This window comes from Heterocephalus glaber, unplaced genomic scaffold, assembly GCF_053883595.1.
Source record: "Heterocephalus glaber isolate CG9 unplaced genomic scaffold, H.glaber_assembly_v1.0 deba00001538, whole genome shotgun sequence".
Lineage (NCBI taxonomy): Eukaryota > Metazoa > Chordata > Mammalia > Rodentia > Bathyergidae > Heterocephalus > Heterocephalus glaber.
The window spans coordinates 34,565,001-34,579,826 of NW_028258333.1; the positions used below are offsets into that span (position 1 = coordinate 34,565,001).

The window sequence follows — 14,826 nt, forward strand, 5'->3', positions numbered from 1 at the left end:
TGAATTTTTCAATTAAAAAAATACTATACTTCTGCCTGTGGCAAACTTCTGTCATCCCTTCCCTCCTCAAGTAGGTTAATCTTCTTTTTATATTTCTCCTGTAGCTAGATAAAAAGTGTTAAATGATCAAGATATGATATGTATATGTACCAGTTCCCCAAAATAAACATGATTACTGTGTATCCCAAACCTATATTAACAAAAAAAGAAAAAGTGTTCAATATTCTCTAAAATTCTAATAGAAAATAGTGTGTATAACTCTTAGACACTACCATATACTCTTCTTAATACTTGTCGTGTGAGTAGGTTTTTTTCCTGTTGTTAAAAAATACCATATTTCTACCTCTGACATACTTTAACCACCACATCATGACCAAATATAATTGATCTTTTTAGGGTTCTACTACAGAACATGAGAAGAAAGTATGAAGTGATTTCTAAAATTCTAAACAGAAACTAGATTGTGTGCATATTTTCATATACATATATACACATGTAAATATGCAGCATATATTAATATATGCATTTACATTTTATGTATACATATAAATATACAGTATATATTTACTTAGATATCTACTAATCCATCCATCTGTATATCTGCTCAGTAGAGACTATATTTATTCATATAACTTTTTTTCCCCAGAATTCTGAGGAGCTATTTACTAATTAAACTGGTCTTTACTGTACTACCATTACATACATAATGTATTATTTGGTGAAATGGTGAAACAATGAGTATATCTGCTTTGAATAATTATTAAGTATGATTATTATTGTGCTGTCAATGTGCCAGGCACTATTATGATTATTGGGCAATATGGCAGGTAACAAAATAGACACAGTCCTTACTCTCAGGGATAAAGGCAGATTTCCCAGGAAACAATGAAACTTAAGTTTCAAGGATCTTCTTGTGCAAGCCCCTTTTCTGTTAAATATCCAAAATGTAAAGTCTCTGGCTCTTTTCAAGCCTAGTATAATATACCTCAACAACACGGACATCAGCGGCAAACTAATAAATTTCACCAGTTCATAGTTTCTGGATTAATCGCTATAAAATATGAGATGTCTTAAGACATTATAGCTCCTTTATGAAATTAGAAAACAGCCCTAAACATTTACATAACCCTACAAATAAACACATATTAAAATAAAAGAAATTTTTTAAACTATAAAATCCATCTTGCCATGGTAGAAGAAAGATATCTTCTTGCTATCTTTGAAGAATTTGATTTTATAAAATGCTGGTGATGTGAAGGGGTGATCAAAAGATGCAGAGCTGTAAACTACAGGAAAATGAATCTTACTGATGTGTTTTAGGCAATCAGTGAAATATGTGAATTTTTTTGATTTGCCAGCTTTTGAAAATATTTAATTTGCTAGAATTGCTTTATTCATTCTTAATAAATATTTAATTTTATACCTGAATTTGCTTAGCAATTTTTCCCTCTAAGGAGACTTTCTCGTATTGCAGAAGCTTCAGTCCCTACAAAATTTGGATATTAATGGGGGAGGCAGACAATAAAATAATAACTATTGATTTAAGGTAGTGGGGCTCTATTGGGAAAAATAAAGCAGAGTAAAGGAGAAAAAGAATGCCCAGTATGGGGGGAGAGATGTTTTATGTAGGTTCCTGTATTAGTTATTTATTGCTGAATGAAAAATCGCCAGACATGTACTGATATAAAATAATACACACTTATCTTACAGTTGCTGAGGGTCAGATGCCTGAACATGGCTTCTTTGGAGTCCTCTATTTCAGAGTTTCTTATCAGGCCATGATCAGGATGTCTGTCAGCCAGGGCTGGGATCTCATCTGGTTGCCTGATTGACTCACTTTTCTGCTGACTCTGATTGTTGATAGAATCGGTTTTCTCAAGGGCTGTTTGGCTGGGCTGGAAGTCTCCCTCAGCTCCCAGCCGGAAGCTGCCTCAGCTCTTGCCATGGCGGCCTCTTTGCTTGGTCAAGGTCAGTAAGGAAGAGCATCTGCCAGCAAGATGGAAGTTATGGTCTTATGTAATGTAATTAAAGAAGTGATATCTATGACATTTGAGTTTGTTTTTTGAATCTTCAAATCTGTGGATCGTGCCTTCACTTAAGGGCATGAGTATCAGCAGATGGGGTCAGTGAGTGATGCTTTGCAGTCTATCTACCACAGGGAGTGAGTGACAACATTTCTGAGAAGTTAGTGTGTGAGAGAAACTGAAAGGCAGTGAGAATGAATACGAAGCTCTCTGGGAAGAGTATTCCAAGCAGGCAAAAACAGCTGTAAAAGGCTGAGGTCAGAGTGTGTTTAAAGAAGAGGTAGGACTCTATTTGACTGAGCTTAAAGTGCCTTAGGAGGGGAGATAAGGGAGGGGCGATCATACAGCTGTTGAGGCCAAACTTACACACAAGGACAGGACAGTCCAGTGACATTTCCAGGCAGTATGCTACTGTAAAAGGTGCAAATAGGAAATATCAAAGGAGTCTGAAGAAAGATGTGTACAGACTCAAATGGTCAGGGAAGATTCTAACCACACCTTTATAGAGAAGTGGCCTGTGAGCAGAGATATAATAGAATACTAATTTTAGTTATTACTGTTTTTCTCCATACATTACCTCAAGGCATGTGAAACATAATTTGTTACTGAAAAAGTTAGTCAATAGGCTTTGTTATTTGTGGGTGGGAGGGAATAGTGAGGAATTTCTTCTTTCATACAGAAGGAATTTAGGAGGAAGTGGAAAAATATAAAGTGAATTCAGGAGACAATGTTGCTAATAGTTGTTCCAGTAACTCTTGGGCCAACATTCTTTCTCCTGTATTTCACTGTTTCCCTCTCTCAGCCATTGAGACAGCCAGTCTGCCTGATGGAGCTCAGCCTCCAGCATCCCTTTGAAAAAAGAAGATAATCTATTGAGTTGTTAGGAGGCATTAAGTCATAGTAAATGGATGAAAGAAACAATGACATTGAGCTTTTTGAGATGTTTATTGCCTTCGGATTGAATTTTTGAAATGGGACAAGGCCTTGAAGTGACCTGACCTAGCCACCTACCTCGTAGTACAGGAGTCATTGAAGTTACTTTGTCTAAAACACACAAACACTTTGGATTTTTTTTCACCTAAAATATGAGCCTTAAATGATACAACTGGAATTAGTATATATCAATCTTCATATTTATCTATGTGTATTATGTATTGACAGAACCTAGAATAGTAAGTTAAATTTTCTCTTAGAATCTGATAGCCTCCTTTATTAGTTTGTTGGGACTGCTGCAATAAAATTCCCTAGAAGTGGTGGTTTAAACAACACAAATTTGTGTCTTGTAGTTATGGAGGCCAACAGTCCAAGATTAAAGTGCTCTCTTTCAGGAATGGTTTCTTATTTCTTTTTTTTTTCAGCAATGGTTTCTACTGGAGGCTCTCTTGCTGTCTTATAGATGGCCACCTTCTCTCTTCATCCTCCATGGCCTGTCCTTGGTCATGTGCTGAATGAGAAAGATGTGTCTTCTCCTTTTTATAAGGACACTCATCACGTTTGATTAGGGCTCCACTGTGAGGTTCTCATTTAACCCTACTTACTTTCCTGGAGCCTTTATCTCTAAACCCAGTCATATGAGGGGTTAGGAGTTCAATATATGAATTCTAAAGGAGACATAATTTATTTCATATTATTCCCCTAGTGTAAACAATATATGAAAGGTTTATTTCTGGCCATAGAAATAAAGCTCATATTCCTTTGATAGGAACACAGAGTAATTGTCAAATAAGGATGCATTCATATCCTGTAAAAATAGCTGCAAATCATGAAGCAGAATACTACTAGTGAGATGTCAGCTAGAATCTGTCTCTCACCTCTTAAGATTGGGATATGTTTCATCTCTCTATAATAAAATTCAACATACTTTGAGACTTCTCTAAAGTTCCAGAAATTGGTGCATTTTCATTGTCACTTGGCTTCCAGTTTCATGACTGGAGTTTTGTTCTCTACTCTATCAAATTTGGTATTTGACTTTGCCTTGAGTGCAAGCTGATGCATTAGCTTGTTTCTGTGTCACGACAAAAAAGACTTTACAGGGCTGGGGATTTAGCTCAGTGGTTCCGGCGCCTGCCTTGCAAGTGCAAGGTCCTGAGTTCAATCCTCGGTACCAAAAAAAAGAAAACTCAGAGCAGAGCTAGCAGCCTGAGTGTGCTCACATTGGTTCCTTTTGCTAGTCTCATAGTGGTTACATGAAGGGCCTCAAGGGATACCTGCACAAGCAATGGTTGCATTACAGGAAAAGAAAGAATGAGGTTGGTGAACCTGCTATTTTATATCAGGAGCCAGCAAGCCTTTCTCGGTCTTGATGGAAGATATTACTTCATCTCTCGTTGTTGCTCACTATACAGGTGTGATTGAAAAATATGGTAAGTGTTTAAATTTCATTAAAAAGTGTATTATATTTAAAAACACATTCCCATTGATGCCCTCAAAATATTCTCCCTTGCTCTGAACACACTTATCCCATCATTCTTGCCACTTTCTGGATCAGTTCTGGAAGTCCTCTTTTGTGAATACTTTCAGTTGCTCTGTTGTAGATATCTTGATGTCTTGAATCCAAATGTTTACCTTTAATGATCATTTTGGCTTTGGGGAAGACCTAGAAGTTACATGGTACCACATCCCATGAATAAGATGGAAGAGGACACATCTTAATGTTTTTGTGAGCCTGCCTTTCTGTTGGATAGTGCATGGCAGCACCAGTCTTCATATTTTGTTTATATTTCATAAAGACATGAAAAAAGACTTCCAGAACTGCTTCTGAAAGTGGCAAGAATGGCAGCACATGTTCAAATTCAGTGGGAATATTTTGAGGAGGATTAATGGCAATGTGACTTTTACTATAATAAGATTTTTAAGAAATTCAAGCATTCACTATTTCTTTTGATTACCCATTATAAACTCCAGCCTGCGAAAGTGCCCAAATAAGGAGCACTGTAACTAAGTTAAGACTCTTGAGATGAGAACATCCTGAATTATGTGCGTAGGCCCTAAATTTATTGATGTGTCCTTATAAGAGTAAGGCAAAGAGATTGGACTCACAGAGAAGGAAGCAATATGACCTGGAGGTGAAGATTAGGGTGCTACAGACACGAATGCAATGAAGAATGCTTGGCACTTCGTGGAGCTAGAAGAGGCAAGAAAGATTCCAAAACTTTAATTTCCGATCTCTGACACTGGAAACCACATGAGAGTAAATTTCTCCTGTTTTAAGGCGTCTATAAATTCTAAACACACCCTGGTATGGCTGACCCTCCTTTCTTTGTTTTGTTCTCCACACTTCCCCTAAAGTCATGTTCAGTTTTTCTTTAATGGTCCTGCCTCTTTATCTTCACCTCAATTTATCAGGGAGTTTTCTAAACAAAGATAATTCCTTTCTAAATCATCAGCGTAAAAATATTTTCCCATTAGGTAGTAATCAGTGTAATATTGTTGAAAAGAACTTTAAGAAAGTCAACACTGTGACAGTACATACGCGAGGAAGGAGTGTGGGAGAGAGGTCTGCAGGAGGCGAGGAAGACAGGACAGAACAGGAAAACCAGCCAGCAGAAGGATCTGGGAACCAGCGCTTCTCAGACCTACAGAGGCAGAATCTTGAGCACTGAGAATATGGTCTCATCCAGCCAAATATCAAAGTTACAGAGTAGGAGAAGCAAGTAATAGCTATGGGTATAATTAAAAAAATAATCGTCAACATTAATTTCAGCAGAATTTTTGTAAATTATCATGGAGTAATTTTTTAAAATCCTGACACGGTAAAGGGTTAATTGTATGTAAATTATCACTGTAAGCTTAAGATGCTGTGTGCTGCTGGCTGCACCACACACTGGAGTGGAGGATTCCCCTGGGCTGAGGGCTGCAATTTGAGGTTCATTGATGGACTAAAAGTTTCTCCAAGGTGGGAAAATATTTTCCTACTGTGCTGTCTTGATGAGATTCTTCCATGTTTGTATCCATTCAGGATTTATTTGGATAAAGAAGAATGAGTTTCTTCCTAATAAGAATGAAATGTATTTGATTTTGTTTATGGCACCAGATAACAACATGACATTCAATTAAATTCCTACCTTTATTTTCAGAGAAGGAAGAAGTAATTATGTTTTGAATGTCAGCATGTATTGCTTTCTAATATTGTTATTTTTGAACAATAAGACTTTAAATAATAAAACCTCACCTGTGAGGTCATGCTGACTCTACCTAAGTTAGTTAATATTCCTTAGATGATAGCCTATTGAATCACAGAAAGCATTCTCGAAAACAAAGTATTTGAGGGGGTCATATCTAAAAGAAATGAGGTACTCTTTACAATTTTTTAAAAGATGATTTTTACAAATTTAATTGTAAAGTAAATCGAATCATTTTATTTTTTGGTTTATTTATTTTTTTTTTTTTTTTGTGGTACGGGGGATTGAACTCAGGACCTTGCACTTGCAAGGCAGGCGGCAGAACCACTGAGCTAAATCCCTGGCCCTGAATCATTTTAATTTTTAACTATTATTATTTTTATCATTGTATCCTCAATGTTAGCAGAGTGTGTTGCATTTAACAAACATCTGCACAGATCAAATAAGTGAAAAAGAAGTCATTTGAATCACACTTTGCAGTGACCTCTGTTCCTGATTGAACACGGGCTCTAAATTCGACATTGCCTATAGTCTTCCTGCAATGAGCTGGGGTACAGCATGGGTTCAGAAAAGCTTGGCTGAAACAAGGCTCACAGGGAGTGAGTTCCACAGCAGTGAGAGCACAGCATCCTTCTGTCATCTCATCCTGTGATTCATCTTCAGTATTTGGCATCAAAAGGATACTCCAAATGAGACATGCCAGGTGTAATACAGGGCCTCCAGTTTCTGTTGAAGCTAAGGGTAGCCAACATCTCCTCATCACTCAACTTGAAGTCAAAGTCCTGAAAGTTCTCTGTAATGCGCATTGCTGTCACAGACTTGGGGATCACCACCACATTCCTCCATATAGAACTGGATCAGAACCTGGGCTGTTTTTTTTTGTGTGTGTGCTTCTCAGCAATCTCTTTAATCTTGAGATCTTCCAGCAGCGAAAGACCCTCTGGCTTGGCCCAAGGTCTATCTGGAGAGCCCAGGGGGCTGTAGGCAGTGACAGTGATGCCCTTGGAGTGGCAGTACTGGCTTGATCAAGAGCTTTTTGACTTGGAAGTGGTTGAAGTTTGACCCACCAAGGGCTTTCACCAACTCCTTGTTTACCAGCTCCTCCAAGACCTCCCAGACATCCAAGAATGTTACTTCACTAGGGAGGATATTGCCATTATTGTCTCGGGATGAGTTCCTTCCCAGCCTGAAGTCCCTGTGGAAAATGAGTAAGGTAGTTATCCAGGTAGAGAAGTTTCAGGTCCTCCAAGATCTTCCAACAGGCTTCCTTCACTAGACTTCTCTCAAAAAATGTGGACCACAACTTGCTAACAATGAAGAGGTCCTTCTACCTCACATCCTTCTCTCAGATCTTCTCTGGATGGCTTCTCCCACCTCATTCTCGTTCTGATACATGTAGGCACAGTCCATGTGGTGATATCCTGCATTGCTGGCTACCTTCACAGCTTCTTTGACTTTGCTTGGGAGAGACTTCCAAGTGCCCAGGCCCACAATGGGCATCTTGGCTTTGGTGCTGAGCTCCAAGAAGATGGCCATGGTTGGTGCAAAAATGGTTGTGAGGAGAGTCAAATCATTTTAAAAACGAGTCAATGAGTTATTGAAAAGCAAAGGATAAAACAAGAAATCCACATATAATAGCTCCAGTTGATCTTTTATGTTGAACAAAACTTGAATTAGTAGAATCCTTTACATTGAAGAAGCCTTAGACATAAGGCTTAGACATAAGGCTTCATAGAGATTAAAAATATGAGACCCTGAGAGAATGAGAAACTTTCCCATAAGCAACAGAGTGGCTATTAAATCTTAGGCTCCCTTAATCTCAACACTGTTCTTTTATATGACTCATCTGCATACATTCTGTAACTTAGAGAAGAGATGGCATCTTGCAGTTCTCATCCCTACACTAAGAACAATGTCTAATACTTAGTGAGCCCTTAGTAAATGTTTCTTGAGTAAATAATGAATGAATGATGAAAAATTTTCATAAATGCATGTGTGTATAAATTCATCAGTTTTGTATTATTGGCAGTTGTGAAGAGCAAAGAAAACCATAATGTTATAGAAAAAAGCATATGTCATCAGAGAGATACAAAAAAGTTCACACAGAAGACATCAATGTAGACTTCCATGGAATTAAAATGTTACCATGTGGCCATTTAAAATATTGAAATGAAAGACATTTCTAACCATTACTCTTTTACATGTGTAGGCATAAATATGGAGATCCAGTTCTTTGTATATGCTTAGCAAATAAAATTGAGTCAAATCCACACTAGTGGGACAGCACTTCCCTTTAGACTATATTATAAATGATATCTTTATGGATGTGATAATAAGGTAAGACATTGGAAATGTTGAAGTCATGTTTATAGTACTACTAGTCTAGATAACGGAAGTAATCTGTTTTTTTCTTTTTATTTGTATTCTGATTTCTATTGTGAGTGTATCATGTTTTTGTTTTTGTTTTTTTTGGTACCAGGGATTGAACTCAGGACCTTGTGCTTGTGAGGCAGGTGCCAGAACCACTGAGCTAAATCCCTGGCGCAAGTATATCATAATGGATTAAGGGAAATTTTGAAAGCAACAAAATAAAATACATTCACAGTTGTACTGCTTGCTGTGTTAATACTTTATATTTTACATTTCTCTTATATTCTGAATATCATTTTTATATTTTTATTAAAAATTTTAAATGAGTGAAATAAATGCATAAATTAATTTGTGCTTAACTATCTCGCTTACCTGTTGATATCAAAATGGCAACAAGCTAGTTTAAAATCAAGGATGAAACAGTATTCACTTTTTGTTATGAAAGTAGAAGAAGCAAATTAATGCTCCGAGAGATTCAATGTTTATATTTGTATTAAGTTCTGGTGAAATTACTGGAATACTTTGACCTGTTTACTGTTAACAAATGTGTTACAAGGTCACCTTTGATAAATACCTCGAGTTTGCTATGGTATTATTACACTCACAGGCTCGCACAAGGACAAAGAGGGAAGTTTTACATTCTGGATAATAATATGCTCCCAGGTTGGCAAAGTTCAAATATGTTTGAGACTCACTGTACCTAATATAAAACTGGAAATGTTTACATTAATGAAATGATTGGCAACATTCTAGGCCAAACTTTTCACTCTTCCCATACTGTTCTCTTTTATTCCTCTGTGCCTGCTGAATGTGAGGTTCTTTGGCCTTAGAGTGAATTTTGTCTCCCGCTAATGTTGTGAATTCCTACTTACCCTTCAAGATCTAGATCAATTTCTATCTTTTCGGTGAAGCCTTCAACCAAATTTACCCTCATCTCAACTTTTGACTTGGATCAGTTCCCCTCTCTTTATTTTTACACAGCATATTAAGATAATTTGTTGGCTTTTAGTCAAGTCGGCAGAATGAATGAGGATAGTGTCCAATTTTGTTTATTTGGTATGTCCTCGGGATCTAGAAAGATTTCTTGCATGAAAGATCTGTATATTTGTTGTATGATTCATTTGTTAGTATTTATAGAAATGTGGCATACATGGAATGGAGGAAATTAGATAAGCAAAATACAGTTCTTAATCTCCATATAACTCACTTAAGTTGTGATGACAAACATAGAAACATGTTATAAGCAGTGGGATTATAAAGAAGAAATAGATGTTGTATTAGACAGTACTATATATAAAAGCATTAAGTTTATATAAGATGATTAGATATCATATGCCAAGTATAGAATATGGATATTGTAAATGTATTTTTGAGAGAAATAAGTCTGAGAGTTGAGATCATCCAGTTTTAATTAATAAAACAGGGTTTTGAGGGAAGAATTTAAATAGCAGGAAAGAATAGCAATGATTAATATTCTAAGTAGGTATCAATCACCTGGGTGAGGGACCAAGGTCTTAACCCAGCCTCTCCAGGAAATATCCCTGACCCACCTTACTGAGAATCCTGTACACCTGGTACGTGACTTGCTCCCCCATTTGACCCCCATTTAATCAATATTACCTGGGTGACTGTACTTGGAATCTTATTGGTTGGTCATGTTTTTGTCCCACCTCATGCCCACCTTGTAAATTTCCATCGGATCTTATAGTTTTGTCCCACTTTGTACCCGCCTCACCACATGGCTTTGCTGTATAAAACATCCTTGAAAAGTGGGGTGGGCAACCCACTTTCCGGTCCCCCTTCTGTCTCTCTTAGGCAGAAGCTTTCTTTCTCCCAATATATTTTTTCTACTCTAAAAAAAAAAAAAAAAAGAAGAAGAAGAATCAATGGGATGAAGGAGTGGGAATAAATAACATGTTACATGGGGAAAAGGGCAGGTCATGTATGAATGGAAATTCTGAATAATAAAGTTGGAATATTGAGCCAAGACTCAGAGCTCAGCCACCAATTGTGTGACAGTGATCAAGAAAGACATTTAGGGCCAGGGATTTAGCTCAGTGGTGCCGCACCTGCCTCGCAAGCACAAGGTTCTGAGTTCGATCTCCGGTACCAAAAAAAAAAGACATTTGACCTTCATGAGTTCCAGTTTTCTTGTTTGTAAATTGGTAATAATAATAGCTGAAGATTACTGTTGCACAGGATTATGCTGGATATCAAATGAGTATGGATGTTTCCTACATTGACAAGAAGATATAAGTATTAAGAAGTAGTAGGATACAAATTGGGGTATGCATTATAGTTTAAAGGGAAAAATACTTGGAATAATTATATCCAATTTAATTGCTCTTTCATTCATTAAATAATAAGTCTCTGTGTGTGACCTTTGTCATTCCTAATATTCTGTTTACCACATCATTATTGAGGAACATATGTTAATTTAAAGTGCAATTTATTTTATTAACATAGCCCTTGGTCTCTCACAGAGCTTAGATTTTAGAAGGCAGCAACAGAGACAAAACAGTATAGATATATAAGATAATATCAGGTAATAGTTATAATGATAATGGTATAATGAAGGAATACTGCTCCTAGATAGAGGGCTCAAGGAGTCTCTGTAAGCAGAGCAGAAAGCTATTTGGGTACGGAGCTGCCTAGTGACTAGGTGCCAAGACCTAACTGCTGTGGTAGAGAATATGGTAGGCCATGGAACAGGCAGATGCAAAAGCCGTTAGCAGCATGAACTGGATGTGTTCAAGGGACAAAAGGAAAGTGAGTATGACTGGAACAAGGTGAACAAGTAGGAGAGTGGAGGAAGGGGCGATCAGGCAGCTGCAGAAGCACTTTATCATGAAAAAGGGAAACTAGATTTTATTCTCAGTGCAACAACAAAACTGTGAGGAATTTGAAGCAGAGAGATAAAATTGTCTCTTTCACATTGTTAATAATATTGTGTATATGTGTATACCTACATGTACACACATGTATCTGCATATATGCCATATATATGCATACATAATACAATTAGACTGTCAGATGATATAATGAACTCCAGTTTTCTTATCTGTAGATTGATAATAATAAACATATACACATATATAACAATACACATATACTGTCTATATATGCTGCATAAGGACATTTTGGTGAACAATGGACCACATATATGGTGGAGGTCCCAAAGTATTATATCACCTAGGGATGTCATAGCCGTTATAGGTTCTTTGAATATACTCGATAGTGTTTGTAAAATAACAAAATTGCATAATGACATATTTCTCAAAACATGTATTATTAAGTGGGGCCTGACTAACATGAAGTTAAAATCTAACTGCTAGATGATGAAATGAACTCCATGATTCCATGCCATTACATTATTTGCCAAGGTCTAATTATTGGTGGGAGATGGAAGTAATTTTACATATGTCAAATCTATTCTTTCCAGCATTAGGTTTTTTTTTAATGTTTGCACTTTATTTTGTTAAAAACATAATCCAACAAAGGAAGACGAAGATGAGGTAAAATGACTTCTCCATCCTGGTCATACAGGGACAGTACTGGAGTGCTTCTATCAGGATCCTTCTCTCATCTGCCATCCCTACAATAGCCTCTGCTTTTGTCAGAAAGAAACTTGGAATGTTGCTCCTCAGTGAGACAGGGCCACAGGAAAGGCTGGCTTCTTGTTGCCTTTGCTGAGCAAGCTCTGTGGGCCCTGCTTTTGGACTGTCTCCGTTCACATTCAGAGTTGCTATTCGTGGTCCATCCCTATCCTGCCCTTAATCGCACATATGTAGGTCAAAGATCCATTGTATTATAGAGTTGACTTTAGCATTAGATATTTTAAAAGTGGGAGCAGTTTGACCTCATCTTTTCAAGCTTTTACTAGTATATTTGATAACTAGTAAATACTCAAACAGTGCTAATTGGAAACACCAGTATTCTGAATGTAAATTCTGATTTTCTCTTTAATTTGTTGTTCATTTTATTTCCTCAGAAATAAAAAGGAACAGTGGTACCTATGAAAATGTTAAGTATGAAATTTACAAATGTTGAGCTGTATAGGTTTTGCTTCAGAGTATTTCAAAATTAATATTTGTAGTTCTTTCCCTGGAAGCACATAATTCCAAGAAACAATGAGCTGAGTTTTCTTTAGGGGGCAGATCCTCATTAGAGTGATTTTGGCACTTAGAGAGGCATGTTGTCTGCTTTAAGCCCTTAAAGCTTTGTGACTGACTTTATTTTTCCTTTGGAGCACTCTTCAGCATCTGCCCGAAGAAGTGGGAGGGCACAATGAATAACAGGGCATTTTCTTCTGGCCTTCCAGTGCCTGGAACAAAAGACTTATGAAGTTGCTTTGTGCTTTCAGTGCTACCAAGAACGTGGGATTCCTTTGTAAAAGACATATTATTGGAATTTACATGCCAATTTTAAAGAGTCCACTGTCTTCAAGGTCTACAAAGATAAATACTTATCCTAAACAGCATGAAACATATTCCCGTCTGTACAGGAAGCATTCATAGCCACAAAACCTTCTTCCTACAGCATGAAGGACTACTATCTTAATACTGTCAGTGTCAGAGAGGAAATGTGATCAGGCTTATGCCTTCTCTTTTCTTTTTCATCAGAAACAAGAATTTGCAAAACAGTCTAGCAAGAAATTATCTTTTTTGGTCTTTGTTTTATTATTTTTAATGATGTCATTTTTGACAATTGAAAAAGAACCATCAAAAAGAAAAACTACTTTTGACAGTTACCCTGGAATAAAAAAAAAAAATGACACATTTCCCTATATTTTTATCCTCTGAAATGATCTCTTCTGAAAGAAAATAATATAATTTTCAGTGAGCTGTGATTTTCTCCCTCCATTGATAATAGCCATCACTGGCTTTTTAAAATAAATTTCATACAGAGACCATTCCAGGATCTGCAAGGGAATCTAGAGGAGATAGAAAGTATCCTTCAGACTCTGAACTTGAGTGTCTTAGAGTCTTGCTGTGTTAGCAAGGAAAAATAGAACTCAAGTTACTTAAGAATCCTAAGAGGTAGTGCAGTGGTTTTAGAGTCCATAATCTTGACCAGTCATGTGTCAAATCCTCCCTTATTCTTTCTGCTCTCCAGTTGAGATACACTTACGTCCTAGAACCTCAGAAATCCATGCAAGGCTAAGATAATAGCAGTAACTCATCTTCTGTGTCAGATGGGTTTCTATAGGTTAAATAAGATAATGGATCATACATATGAAGTATTTAGCCTGATTCCAGGACCCCAAATAAGTACCTTAGACGCAGTTGCTCTAATTATTGTTAAATACAGATGAAAATAATTATCAGGACAAAACAGTTTTTTGATTGTCCTTCAACAATTATATTATGCATTTACATTTGCAAATTGTAAATATGGATTATGTTTTCATTTTTCCTTATAGGTATCTTAAATTGTTGTTTGGCATACAATGTTGGTCTCCCAGAAGCAAAAATATTTTCCGGTCCTTCAAGTGAACAGTTTGGCTATTCAGTGCAGCAGTTTATAAATCCAAAAGGCAACTGGTAAGAATACTCTCTTCTTTATGATTTCAATAACAATATTATATAAATTTAATATTGATACCCATTGCTTATTTAATGGGTGCTTGATTATACTATGGATAATTTCCAAATATTTTTAAATGAAAGATCATTCTCTGAGAGTTAACAACCACATATTTATAACCAATGGGATATAATGGTTCTTTAAAAAAACTTGTTTAGTAAATTTTCTCTAATATTCTATAGCATATTTATAATATCAGTTTAAAGATAGATAGATAGATAGATAGATAGATAGATAGATAGATAGATAGATGATAGATAGATATTGACCTTCAATTTTTATTCTATAAACTGATATTCATGGAAGTTTAAAAATAATCACCTAGCTAATGCTGTTTTAAGGTCATTATCAGATAGTAGAATCTCTCCTTAGATCGTCTCCTTAAGCAAAGCTTTGTCCACTTGCTTCATTCTAAGTTAGATATCTTCATGCTACAGAGGAATGGGATCTCACAAGCATTCTTGCAAATTTTACAAAGGTCCCTTTCCCTTGCATATTTACCACCTTTTATCTTTTCCCCATAGGGCTCCCCGGTCCTGTAATGCTGGGTGTTACATTTAGAAACTCTGGCTTTTCTCCCTAGTGAAAAATGTCCACCTTCAGGGAGATGGATATATATCCCTATTGCAGGTTCAAATTTCCCAAAGTGATAGTGCAAATAAACTCAGGCAAATTAGATGATTATGAACGCTCTATTTAGGAAGAAGAACTGCAGTGTCTCCTGT

The 14,826-nt window shown here is 36.5% G+C and overlaps 1 protein-coding gene and 1 pseudogene across 2 annotated transcripts in view; one reads left to right on the top strand and one right to left on the bottom strand.

Moving 5' to 3' along the window:
* Positions 1-14,826, top strand: part of Itga2 (integrin subunit alpha 2) — a 93,364-nt gene that overhangs the window by 17,087 nt on the left and 61,451 nt on the right. For both annotated transcript variants that reach the window (XM_004848537.3, XM_021261432.2), the window contains one exon: positions 13,938-14,058. In XM_004848537.3, coding sequence (XP_004848594.1) covers positions 13,938-14,058 — 121 coding nt within the window. Of the gene's footprint in view, positions 1-13,937; positions 14,059-14,826 lie in introns of those variants that run through there.
* Positions 6,712-7,693, bottom strand: LOC106009734 (aldose reductase-related protein 2 pseudogene; annotated as a pseudogene).